General features: G+C 38.5%; 2 protein-coding genes across 2 annotated transcripts; both read left to right on the forward strand.

Annotated features, from left to right (window-relative positions):
- The first annotated feature begins 3,587 nt into the window (after positions 1 to 3,587).
- On the forward strand, positions 3,588 to 4,651 carry fabp4b (fatty acid binding protein 4b). The gene is made up of 4 exons (XM_044360361.1): positions 3,588 to 3,755; positions 3,960 to 4,135; positions 4,221 to 4,322; positions 4,471 to 4,651. Exons 1-4 carry the CDS (start codon positions 3,683 to 3,685, stop codon positions 4,522 to 4,524), a joined length of 405 nt encoding a protein of 134 aa, XP_044216296.1. The 5' UTR covers positions 3,588 to 3,682; the 3' UTR covers positions 4,525 to 4,651.
- A 1,518-nt stretch (positions 4,652 to 6,169) lies between these two features.
- On the forward strand, positions 6,170 to 8,844 carry LOC122987198 (protein FAM8A1-like). The gene is made up of 5 exons (XM_044358943.1): positions 6,170 to 6,710; positions 6,830 to 6,950; positions 7,111 to 7,234; positions 7,637 to 7,776; positions 7,881 to 8,844. Exons 1-5 carry the CDS (start codon positions 6,188 to 6,190, stop codon positions 8,023 to 8,025), a joined length of 1,053 nt encoding a protein of 350 aa, XP_044214878.1. The 5' UTR covers positions 6,170 to 6,187; the 3' UTR covers positions 8,026 to 8,844.
- Positions 8,845 to 13,147: the final 4,303 nt, after the last annotated feature.

A 13,147-nucleotide genomic window follows, 5' to 3' on the forward strand; every position in this document is an offset into this window, starting at 1 on the left:
TAAAGGCTGAATCCACCTCAAAAGGGTATACACATATGTTATACCCGTGCTCTTAGACACTAGATTAATATTAATGCAAGTGAGCATCTCTCTTCAAAAGCTAGAAACACTGGGACTGAATTATGATGGCATGCAGAACCTGAAGCTACACTTGCCAATGAAATGGATAAACAGGATAAAAATGTGCTCTCAGGGGACAGTTCAGTGCACTCATATTCATTGTCAGCAGCTCAACGATTTGCTTAATTATTATGTAATCGAAAGAGCTTTGCTATTTCAGTCTGCACTATTTTTGGATTAGATAGAATGCTCCTTACAAGGTGTTAAGTGTCACCATCTACAACGAAAATTATTCTTTTTTTCCCCAGTTCTCCTCACAACAGAACTGCATGCTTGCATAAGCAGGAGTAAAAACATAATTTACCTACTCTATGGTGTCTATTTAAGAGCAGTAATGGCTGAAGTCCTTGCTGGAAACTTGGTTCTTGTTGCAGATAGTTACACAATGTGTGTAGGCTTTCATACTGTAACAACCATTTCATAACTTACAGGCTGTGACAAATCACTTTAAGGGTTTTTTTCCTTTATAAAGCACCACTTTGCTTCCATATAGTATCTGAAAGAGCTGTTTACAAAACCAAATGTGAAACATATTATGCGAGGAGGAGGAGGATGTAACAACTCTATCCATTTTAATCCACTGACGAGATATGCCACAGGGCACTGGTCTGATTTGAATCTGATTTGCTCTTAGCATCTGTAATATTTTCTTTCCCACTTTGATCTTGAGACATTCATCAGCAGCACTCATTAACTCTCACATCAACCTATCAGCAAACCCAAATAAAATTCGATCTTATAGGCTATTTTTCTTCTTTTTATTGTTTGATGAACACAAATAAATCACTATCCACATTTTGCATTGTACTGGCCTCCACAGAGATGATTTTTGATTGAATGAAAAAAATGAAACATGAAAATCACATCTATTATATTCTGTGCTGGTTGATAATGATGATATAAGTCTTGAACCAGACTGGGATAATTCTCCAAAAAGCAGAGAGAGAAGATAAACCAGATATATTTCTTTCACTTTGTTTGTTTTCTCTTAAATGCTATTTTAACATGCATACCTTTGGGTGTGTTTAGAATTTTGGGGGTTGTCTTACAAATATGAGGCCTACTGTAGTGTCTTACTGAAACCATTAGGAGGCAGTACATGACAGTCTGCCTTTTAGAAACAAATCCACTGATATCTCATTGCTTTTTCCTTCTGTGTTGCTAAACTGTTTTTATAGTCATACACTGTGAATCAAAAGAAGAATCTCTCAACACCTTTTACACACTTTTTAGTTACTTTAATTTTTGTTGAATATCAAGAATATGAAATAAATAATTTCCCCAACAAAGTTTGAAAAATGAGTATGAATGATAGAGGTAAACTGAGAAATGTTTGTGAAAATGGAAATCCATTTGAAAACTCATATATATTTTTGTTGTTGTATTTTTGTAAAGTTGGCTAAACTTATTCAAAACAGTTCTGTACTGAACCTCGAGGAACTGTTTTATATGCTTTTCACAGGCGCCACCTACTGCTTAAAAAGCAGTATCTCAATTCACCAAAGGAGGGAGTAATGCTGTTCAGTGACATTAATTAGCCTATATTGTATAAACTGTGAGTAAATTTTGGACAGATATACAGGTATTTTAAATAAAACTGTTGAAATTCTGTTGCAGTTGTGGGTAAATATATTATGACTATATTTGAATATAAGTTTAATGCTTAAATTCCACGATCAAAAAGAAATATTTCTTACCCTTATTGTTTTGTATAGGCTTAAACTTATATATACCTTTCTGAAGAGCAAACTAATATAATAGTACTATTTTTTCTGTTCATTGTATGTATTCATTTTGTGTTTATTTATCAATTACTTCTTATTTATTTAACCTATTATATATAAACTTGAATGATGTTTATTTGCGCGATGATGCACCTTGTATCATGCTGAAGATGCTCTGTAGCAGTGGTGGGCAAATAGTGGCCTGTGGGCCAAATCTGGTCCTCCAGAAAATGTATTTGACCCCCTGACAAAAGCTAAAGTTTGACTTTGATCATTTGCATCAAAATCTTTACATAATTCTTCACAAATCTACTGCAGATAATGAAATATGCACAAGACTCCTGTAAATCCAAATCATTGTGTTACTTCTATTCTGTCTCCACAGCAGGAGAGGTATTAAAACCGTGGTTGCACCATGCTATTTGAACAGTGCATGGTGTTGAAATTACAACTAACAAACCTGCCAGAAATGAAATTTCAGTGTGTGAATTCCACAACTTTAGCCTATTTGGCCATAACAGATTTATTTTTCACACACAAATAGGTGGCAGCTGAACAGAAATGGTGTTGATGCCATTTTTTTTTCTAAGGTAACAACAATAACAATGTTACTTTCAGCCAACCATGAATGAAGCAGGCCACTGTGTGTGGATAACAAAGTAGTCTACATCTCTAGTCTCAAAGTGCAACACAGAACATATATTCATAAATATTTCATCATTTTTAGCCAAATGACCATTAAAATAAGCTGAAATTGTTAGCCATCACTTATTAATAGGAAAATGACATTTACCTGCAGGTACAACCCTGAACACAGTCATAAATAAACAGAAAATATAGTGTTTCCACTGCACTGCTTAATGGCCCTCCAATGAAAAATTCTTAAAAAACTGGCCCATAGTTGAATCTAATTGCAGACTCCTGCTCTACAGCCTATGTTAGTCATTTGATAAAGGAAAACGGAAAATAACAGACCTTTGTCTGCATTTTTTCTTCCTGCACTGGCGACTTGCAACCCAACACTAAATCCCATCAAATTATTGCAACATTTCTCTAAACCAGTGGTTCTCAAAGTGGGGTCGGGGACACCCAGGGGTCCTTGAGTTGGTTCCAAGGGGTCCCCATCAAAAAGGGGAATAATTTATTTTCACTATAATTCCATCCATAACTAACACAATGACAGATTGTATGACTGTTTTGGTCATGGGTTTCTGTAATAAAACATCTAAAAGCAGAAGTATTATCAGATGGGGGTATGGGGGTCTAATTTGTGTCAGTTTAGGGGTCCTTGACGTGAAAAAGTTTGACATCCATTGCCCTGAATGATGTAATAATACAATACCACAATGTAAAAAGACTTTATTACAAGTAAAAATCCTGCATTTAAAATCCCTCTTAAAGTACTAAGGTAAAATTAATTAGAACTTTTACTTTAGTATTTTAAATAAATTTAGCTGGTAATACTATACTTTTACTTGAGTAGGATTGTAAATGCAGGATTTTTACTTGTAATGAAATATATTTACATTGTGGTATTGGTGCTTACTTGTTCCAGCACCGCAGGTCACAGAATCCGACGGGTCACCAAATACGGTGTAACACCAGACTGAACCCACTTTCACTCGTATCAAACACATCAAAATCGGATTTGAGGACACGCCCCCTAATCAGCTCATTTCCATGGCAACGCCAGCGCCTGCTCATGATTGGTGGCCCGGAATCACGCAGGCGCTCGAGCAGGCTTCAAATATGAAGTTTCGGCTGCATATCAGTCTGTCCGCGACTTTGGAGCATCTTGTGGTTTCTGTGCAGCAGATTAAAACTAAATCTTCACCATCATGGTTGAGCAGTTTGTTGGAAACTGGAAGCTGGCCGCCAGCGAGAACTTCGATGAATACATGAAGGCAATTGGTAAGATTTGGCCTAATCTTAATTGTGATTAATGCTGTAGGAATTATGTTGTAAAATGTTAGCTTACAACTCTTAACTAACTTAATGGAAGAAAGTATTAGCAACACGTTCAGACCAGAGTTTCACGTGTAGCATTATTTGCAACATCAAACAGTTTAACATGTGTACCAAAAATCGTCCTAATTAAGCCTCATTGTGTTGCAGGTGTGGGCTTTGCCACTCGGCAAATGGGCAACATGGTGAAGCCTAACCTGGTGATCAGCGTGGATGATACTGGGTTCATTTCCATGAAGTCTCAGAGTACTTTCAAGACCGCAGAGATCAAGTTCAAACTCAACGAAGAGTTCGACGAGACGACTGCAGATGACCGAAAGACCAAGGTGAGTCATTTTTGTTCTTAAAAAACAGACACGTTTTCAGTTTAGTCTGTTTATGTGCCTCTAACGGCTCAAACACTGTTTTCAGACCATCTTCACTTTTGAAAATGGCAAACTTGTGCAAAAGCAGACGTGGGACGGAAAGACCACGACACTGGAACGAGAGATTCAGGATGGAAAACTAACAGCTGTAAGTAATTAATGACCTGAGCAATTAATGATAGTCTGTGGATGTCTTCACAAGTGTGCATCCTTAACTGGCTGTCTAGCAAAGTTAAAGCTTAACCCTAAAAGCAAATAAAATGCATGTTCTAACACTTTGACCATTGTCTCCACAGAAATGTATCATGGATGATGTTGTTGCAGTGAGGACCTACGAGAAGGAGGCTTGAATCCTGTCTGTAGCCATCAAAGAATAAAAAAACAAAAAACAAACTTGAACTTCTTTATTCCAGTAAGACACCAAATGCACTGAGCTATTGCCAAACATGCCAATAAAGTCTGAACTGTGACACTTCAGTCTGTGTGTAATAGTAGTTCATGAATGTGATGGTACAAAGTGTTTGTGCACCCATGTGCAGGTTCAAACATCCATTGGGATTTGTAAGACCAATCACTCCAACTTTTCCTTTCTTCAATGGTTGGTCTTTGGCTTTTTCTAATCATGCAAAATGTGTTAACAATTTAAACAAACTAACAAATTTGGACAAGAACTTTGTCTCGGCAAATGGAAAGCCTGACCTTAATTTTCAAATCTAACCATGTGATTGTTACAGTCTCTGGTTTTCTTTTGAATTAAGTCCCAATGCTTAGCAGGGTTGATCTAAACTGATTAGATACCATGGCCAGGTGCCAATTAAAGTATTATTGCAAAAATTGTACAAGCATTTAACATCTTATAGCAAACTCCTGACGGGTTCAAAGTCATGCTTCTAATTTACAAGAAAAGTAGGAAGGGGGGGTTACAAAAGCCTTTTGTTCCAACAAAGGAAAAGCAACATGTCCTTTATATTAGAGCAGCCTCTTATGATGAGGGTGAATGGGAGGTGGTAAGGCCAAATCCCTGCTTGGGGTTAAAGCAGTGACCTCATTTGTGCCAGGCCTCTTGTCTCGGATGCACAGACGGGGGAGTTCAAGCAAGTGCACATAATTTGTTTTAATTAGGCTTCTTTGGGGCAGTAGGTTGAGGCCCAAATTCTCCAAAGATTTCCAGGCTTTAGTGAGTGAGTGTGGCCCCGGGTGGTGATCAAGCTCCACAATGAGTACTGACTAATGAAAAGCTGATTCCTTGTCTTGAGTGCCACATTATATAAGACCATGCCACATACTTGCACACACAGAGTTTTGGGCATTTTGCATATGTCTTACATCTTTATAAATGTCTCTTGAGGATATTGTCTTTAGTTTTAACTGTTGTGGTTTTCTCGGAAAGTTATGTAATAACACAGAACTGAGAGAAGTTTGTGCAGAACCTTGAATTCTTCCAAACTAATTTTTTGGGTTTTGAATACCCTATTGTTAAGGGTTAAGCTTATTTGGGATAGTATGTGGGTGCAGGCTTCAAGAAGCAGACGTCCCTTTGAAATGGTTTTACCTCTTCCAATACAATCATATCATGTGCTGGTTAATTCTTTGAAATGGCTGTGATTCAACTTCACTGCTTTTGTTAATCTTCAAAGGGCAAAGGTCCTACATACAAATATTATCTGTATTTAAGAAACATTATGAAACGTTTCTCTGTATTACTTATTTGAATTATTACATAATGTGAACTTGAAGACCTTTTAAATGTCATAATCTCACTGCGGTTTCTCAATCGCAGCAATGCTGCCCCCTGATGGTTAATTATTGTAACTGCGGCAGTTATTGGCCAGTACCACTGTGTGTCCTGATAGGGGGGACGGTGTCAGATTTAGTCTTGAAATGGACAAGAGTTTTGTGACAAGAGCTCAGAAAATAACTATTTATTCAGTTTTAAGGAAACATTACTTTAATCAATAACATTTTCCGTCGACGTTTTACAGTTAGTCATCTTCGCTGTGCTCACATGATGAAATGATCCAACACGACGTTGTACGTGACGCGTCACCAACATCAAACATGGCTGACAACGAAAACACAAACATGGAAGTCGACAAGGAAAAGCCTTTGGCAGATAAAGTTAAACCACTCGTAAACGGCATTTCCCAGAGGCTAAACAGCCAGAACAATGCCAAAGGCGAGAAAGACGCAGGTGAAAGCCGCGCCACGGCGGAATACTGCGAGAAGCTGCAGGCGTGGATGTGGCAGTATTACACTGGATATGCGACCTGGCAGAGCTGGCTGGCAGCGTCAGCCATGTCCTACCCGTGTTATCTACAGTCAACCAGCGGGACCTCGACGCCACCTCTCGATTTAAACCCCCAGAACTGGTATAACAGTCCGTTCAGCCTTCCGTTGTCGCCTTATTATTCACCTGCTGCCACCTCTCCAAGCAGCCGGGTAGGTGAGACTCCTGGCGGGGCTGCAGTGGCAGCTCAGCCGCCGCAGCAGCAACAGCAGCCGCAGCCGCAGGAGAATGGAAATGCACAGAGACCAGGTAAATGCTGGAGACTGCTTAGTCTGCAGGTTGTCAATATGTCATTGATTATCAAAATAGTGGGCGATTAATTTTCTGTCAATGGACTAATGACATCGACTTGCTTTTTTGCTTCGCAGGTCGGGAGTACAGTATTCCTTCACCTCTCCAAAGACTCCTGGCTGAAATGGTGGATTTCTTCATTTTGTTTTTCATTAAAGCAACCATAATTATCAGTATTATGCATCTCAGTGGAATCAAGTAAGTCTGTTTCATGTCTATGCACTGGTAGTGGAAAGATGATTAGATTAAGTCTGTGGGTTTTTCCAGTCATTTAAATGATCAAAAGCAAGTCTAATTGGATGGACATAGTGCCAGTCTTTGGGTCGGTATAATAAAAATATTTTCCCTTGTTTTTCAGGGATGTTTCCAAGTTCGCCATGCATTTCATAGTGGAGGAAATAGATGAGGACACATCGATGGAGGAGCTACAAAAAATGATGCTTGTCGCCCTTGTGTACCGGATTTTAGTGTGTTTTTATGAGGTGAGAGGTCATATATCAGAGGTCAGCATACTGCTTTTCCCGGATTGTTATATGTAGAACTTGGTGATACACTCAAAGTCGTTAATTAATAGGATATTAATGCAGATTATTGTGACATTGATATACTGTATATCATGGTATGGCAAATTATGCAAAATCACAATAACATAATCAAACTAATATTGAGGTAATTAGCTCAGAATTCACTATATTAACAACAAATAAGGTTATATCACATTGTGATTGTGCTGAAATTCAATAAATGACAATATTGAATTATTGCTCAGCTTTACCTATATGTAATACAAGTCAGATGGTAAGAAATGTTGGCCTCAACCTTAACAGTCAATTGTTTTTGTTTGTGATCTGTATGTTAATACACCTACAACATTTTCCCTTCAGATTGTGTGCATCTGGGGAGCAGGAGGAGCCACTCCAGGGAAATTTCTAGTAGGACTCAGAGTTGTTACATGTGACTCATCAATTCTGGTTCAACCTAACAGGGTGCTTGTAGTGCCAGCAACTAATGTCTCTCTGTCTGCGTAAGTGGTTCATTTTTATCTTTTTCGAGTTTTATGCATAAATAACACAGCTCAGCTTTGTCCCACCTTTGTAACTGAACCATATTATCTGTCTTCCTCTACAGATCGACTGTCCGAGCCTTGAATAAGAATTTTTCAATTGCCTTCTTTTTCCCGGCCTTCATCACGCTTCTGTTCTTCCAACACAACAGGACTGTGTATGATATGGTTGCTGGTACTATTGTTGTCAAGCGCTCCAGGGCCAGATGACGCAATCTCCAGAGGAGAGTCCCACAACTTTGAGCAGGCACTGCGTGATGTTTTTGAAAAATGCCTGCAGAACTCAGTCCTTTACTTTCAGAAAAAGCAGGAGCATTACGATGGTGGCAGAGAGATCGATATGCACCAGTGTGAACAATTTCAGACCACTACAGCGTGGGTGTGGTTTGTCTCTGACACATACTGTATTTCTGCATGTGTGTCCACATGCTGCTTTCAGATTTGTTCCTGTGCCAAATTCATGTCTCTTTTGAAGACAGGAAAAATGATGGTATTTGCTACCTTTTCATTGAAACAAGATTTGCCTCTTTTGAAATACTCTTCCAGATTAGGAGTGAATGTCTTGTATCACTCAGTATTTAAATGACTAATCATGCGTTTATGAGATAATACCTTCAGTGTGTATCTCTTTGTATTAAAAGTTTGTCTTAAGAGTTGTATGCTCAGATTTTTTATTTTAAGTTCTTGACCTTTGTCACTGTAAGAGTGATGCATCATGCTCAGCGTTTTCAACTGCTGAAATACTGTTTTTTTTAAAAGGCACATTCAGTGTATTGAAGGGAAATGTAAACCTGTGAAAAGTTAATGTATTACACATTTTCTGTGATTAACTGTTTTTTGCATTTAATAATATTAAATGAAACCACCACTAATTCCCCGCATGATTGACATATCTGTATCTTAGCTGATTGTCTGCTATTTGATAATTCTTTGAGTGTTTTGATACAAATTGAGTAGCCACAGAATGTAGTCAACTTAAGGTGTATTGACTCATTAATTTTCCATTAAATTTGCCTTATTCTCTGGCTACTTCTATGAGTTTATATTTTAACAATACTATGTTTTTATATCCAGTAATTCTTTGTATTTCAAGGTGTAAAATTCCACATACCCTGAAAGCCAGACAGAGACAGATGAATGCAAATGCTTCCATACAGGACACAGAAGTTGCTGAATGTTTTGATGAGCATGGAAGTGATGTGAATCATATGCTGTGTCCTTCACATTCACCAGAACTCAACCATAGTCATATTGTAGATTTTGGACCAACTTTTTGGACAACATTGTCCATCACCATCATCAAAACACTAAATAAGGAAATATCTTTTGGTAAAGTCTCTACTGGAGTTCTTGTGGAATCTATGCTAGAACTTTCCCACTGTGACGTGTCATGATGCCTTTGATGAAAAAAGCCTATTTTAGCTGTTTATTGCCAATGGACAATATGAAATCTTAAAGGATAGGTTCACAAGTTTTCAATTCTGTCTTGAAAAAACCATCAGGTGTCCAGATGAACACTCAAAGACGTTTTCCCTTGCTGTAATCATTAATTCTGTTCCATTTAATCCTCTTCAAATGTGTTTTCAGTGTAAGTGATGGGGACCAAAATCCGCAGAGTGTCCACACAGTCATTTTGTGTATTTAAAAGTTTATGTGAAGCTTATATGAGGCTTCAGCAGTCTTGAGTTAGTCAAATCAAGTAGATATCTGCCACAGTGTTTCCCTGTTGAGCTGCGATGGAAGTATAGTAACAAAAAGAGAGACTTTGGTGCTAAAAAGACTGTAATGTTGAAAGATATCTACTTGATTTGACTCATTTGGACGGCTGAAGCTTCATATTAGTTTCAGATAAACTTTTAAATGCATTTTTTCACAGAAGGAGGTTTGTGAATTTTGGCCCCCATCATGTAAACTGTAAGTGCATTATGAAGGAATCCTCTCATGGTCAGTATGAACAGGAGGATTTATTATGGCAATAAACACCAATTTCAGTGTTCATTTGACCACCTGATTGTTATTTAAAGAAAGGCTTGACAAATTGTGAACCCATCCTTTAACACATGCTCCATTCTTCATGAAAAGCTAATGGGTGGGTGTTTCTCCAGTTTAATATATCATATAACAAACAAAGCAATGCAGTATGTCATTTAAAAGTTATTCAATGCTCTGTTGCGAACAGCTGAATTTATAAAAATGGTATACTGATACACAAGGTGACCACAATCTTCTTAGTTATATGACTTTAGCTCCACCTAGTGTCCATTCATTGGTCACACAGGCATCACTTTCAGGCTGTGTTGATGCAATGGAGAGAATAACCCACTGCACTGTAACCTGCACACAATATATCAAACAGAGATCTATCTGTGTGATCCTCATTTATCATCACAAAAAGTCAATCAGCCTGTCTGCCTATGACTCAATCTGCACTAAACCAAAGGAGAGCCTGAATCAACTTGTTTCACGACATTTCCCCAATTCGGTGAGTTTTCTTTTCTGGCATGTCACATAGTATATTGGAGGGGGCTGTGGAGGCGCCTATTGTTGGCAAGTGTTGACATGGTGATTGTGTTAGACTCACTAAGTGGCAGCTTCAGCTGACAGCCACAGATGGGACTCCCAGATTACAGAGCGAACCCCCCACCCCCACCCCCACCCCCCCACTTGCTGCTGCCATGCACCATGCCATTACTGTGGGCAATGGAATAATATAACTCATAGTCATGAAGGGCTTTAATGAGGACCATAAAAGTGTGGGCTGACACTACCCACCACCACCATTAATGTACTGTATACTGAAGAGTGTAGCTCCATTTGGAGTTGAGGCCTGTTTGTAGTCTATTTTTATATCGACATGCTCTGGCTCAGTATGCGGGAGGAAGATTTTAGAAAAGCTCAAGGGGACACTCATTACTTTAATTTATGACAGACCTTTGTGTGAAACTACGTCATGTTGCAATAAATCTAGCAGTGAATTAACAAATTGTAATCAGTTTTCATTGACACCAATAATTTATGTAAATTGTAGTGGGAATAAACCTTGTGTTTATAAGTAAGTGTCATAATGTGGCCCTAATGCTAGCAGTGTTGGAGAAAATTCATGGCTGTAGCCACCAATAAAACTAACAATTGTCAATCTAAAAGCTTATTTTGTTCAATTATATATTACTGCCGACTTAAGCCGTATTTATACTTCTGCAGAAGTATAAATCAGCCTTAAGAAGGTGAACTCAGACATAAAGGATTGAGAGAAGTTGACTAATTGCACTGTTATTCTATGTAACAATACATCAGTCTTTTTATTTCCCCATTTTCTATGTCTGTTGTTTGATACCACGCTTGAAATATCTAGCTCCTTGCTGCCACATGGCATGCCATACGGTTTTGAGTTGGTGAAGTGTCCAGCCTGAGTTCCTGCCACCCTTTCTGGCTCTTTTAACAAGGGAGTCATCTACAGGCAGCATGGAAAGCTCACAGCTTGCTCTGACAGCCATGTGTCCGTGTCTGAACAGAACCACGTACAGGGCAGAGGGATAAGGTAAACAGTCTGGACTCAACGATATTCTCTGTGAAATTATTCATTCATTAGAGCCTCTAAAATGGCAGCTGGCTGGCTCCAGGTGTTCTGAAGTTGTAAGAAAAAGGTGCTGTGGACTAAAATGCTGCTCGGTGTAGCTGCTGCTCTTCCTCTCAGTGTGTCTGTGCCTGTTGGTATTCCTCTCAAGTGGAGTCAGTAATTACAGGCTGGCTGGGTTCTGCCAGAGTGGAGAGGGCTGTTGATGAAGAGGAGACCTGTTGAAGGGGGGAGAGAGACACTAGAAATGCCACGGAGGATGAGGGTAACACATTTGCACACATGTTTTAAGATTTTATTATTCTTTTGAGGACCTTTTGGACCTATCAATGCCACACACACACACACACACACACACACACACACACACACACACACACACACACTGAGATAGTTTAAATGGATGTGGTCCTAATTCCAGCATTTGAATGTACTTCCATTTATAATACCAATAAATTATGAATGAACTCATTTCTAGGATAGTGAATAAATAAGAGTGAGTATGATATGAATAAACTCATTTTCCAGAATAGTATGCTGCCTGTGTTGGAGTTCATTTTCCTGTTATAAAAATAGATATGAATACAGAGCGAGTACAAACTCAGGATGAGTGATATAGAGGCATAAAAGGCCTGAGTGAGTGTGTATGTGTGTTGAGGGGGAGCAACATTAGGTTTCTGGGTGTTTGTGTTTTTGAATACTGTAGATTTCTGCTAGAGGTAGTGAGAAGCTTGAGTTGTCAAGACAACCATGAAGGTTTTTTTTTTTTTTTTTTAGCTGTTACTGCAGGGAAATTCAGCCTTTTCTCTCTTTCTTGGATAATGTTGTTTTAAGGGGAGTGCAAGGTCTGATGTACACTTGCTGCAAATATGCATAATGAGAAACTGAAGGACAGAAATTGGGGGAAAAAACTATGCATGCCCACTAGTATCATCTTGCAAGCTGCTTGTCCAGCTTTGACTTCGTGACTGCGGTCTCCCTCATGTTAAGACTGACTGTGCCATGGTTCCACTTCACCACTGATTTTGACTAAAGAGATGCTGAATGCATGGCAACAGCTGCACCATTTACAAAATAATCACCACAACACAGCGTACCCAAAACCTTTTCAAAAGATAGCGAGACATACAAAGAGACAGCTCAGGAAGGAGAGAGGTATCTGACCTAATTATTTGCCTGAAATAATGATGTAAAAGATTCATTTTCACATACTGTAAATAGGTGTTGTTGAGTACTGTGATGTGTATATTAAAATACATATATATTGAGACAGCTTTACTTATCTAACAGCTTTAAATGTAATATCTGGTGATAAAATATCTACTTTGAAATTTCTAAATATTTTAGAGTTAACAATCATGGTTGGAGGAGATAAGGTATGCTATGAAATATGTATTTTGATATGTTTATTTAAATACTATAATTATGGAATCCAAGCTGAACAAACCTAAGTATTGATTCACTCTTCTTTTATCTCTGCATATAATCTATATCATTATAATTTTATTATTTGAAACAGCAAATATGATGTACTTGATGTTGTAAATAAAGCATAGACTTTGGATCAGCTGCAGACAAGTGTTAGCTTGCTTTCATAATAAACACAAAGTAGATGTCAACATATCTTTCCGTTACAAAGACTAATCCAACTCTGAACCTAATCTTACAGAAGCCCATACACTGCCCTCTGCTGTGTGAGTCTGGCACTGAAACTACAGGGGTGGGTTTGGGGTGGGGGTGGTCAGGCTTTCACTGAGG

Source organism: Thunnus albacares, chromosome 8 (genome assembly GCF_914725855.1).
Source record: "Thunnus albacares chromosome 8, fThuAlb1.1, whole genome shotgun sequence".
Lineage (NCBI taxonomy): Eukaryota > Metazoa > Chordata > Actinopteri > Scombriformes > Scombridae > Thunnus > Thunnus albacares.

Coding starts and splice junctions, on each gene's coding strand:
- LOC122987198 (XM_044358943.1), top strand. CDS start 6,188: ATGATCCAACACGACGTTGTACGTGACGCGTCACCAACATCAAACATG. Junction 7,235..7,636: donor TTTTAGTGTGTTTTTATGAG/GTGAGAGGTCAT, acceptor TTTTCCCTTCAG/ATTGTGTGCATCTGGGGAGC. Junction 7,777..7,880: donor ACTAATGTCTCTCTGTCTGC/GTAAGTGGTTCA, acceptor CTTCCTCTACAG/ATCGACTGTCCGAGCCTTGA.
- fabp4b (XM_044360361.1), top strand. CDS start 3,683: ATGGTTGAGCAGTTTGTTGGAAACTGGAAGCTGGCCGCCAGCGAGAAC. Junction 3,756..3,959: donor TGAATACATGAAGGCAATTG/GTAAGATTTGGC, acceptor ATTGTGTTGCAG/GTGTGGGCTTTGCCACTCGG. Junction 4,136..4,220: donor CAGATGACCGAAAGACCAAG/GTGAGTCATTTT, acceptor CACTGTTTTCAG/ACCATCTTCACTTTTGAAAA.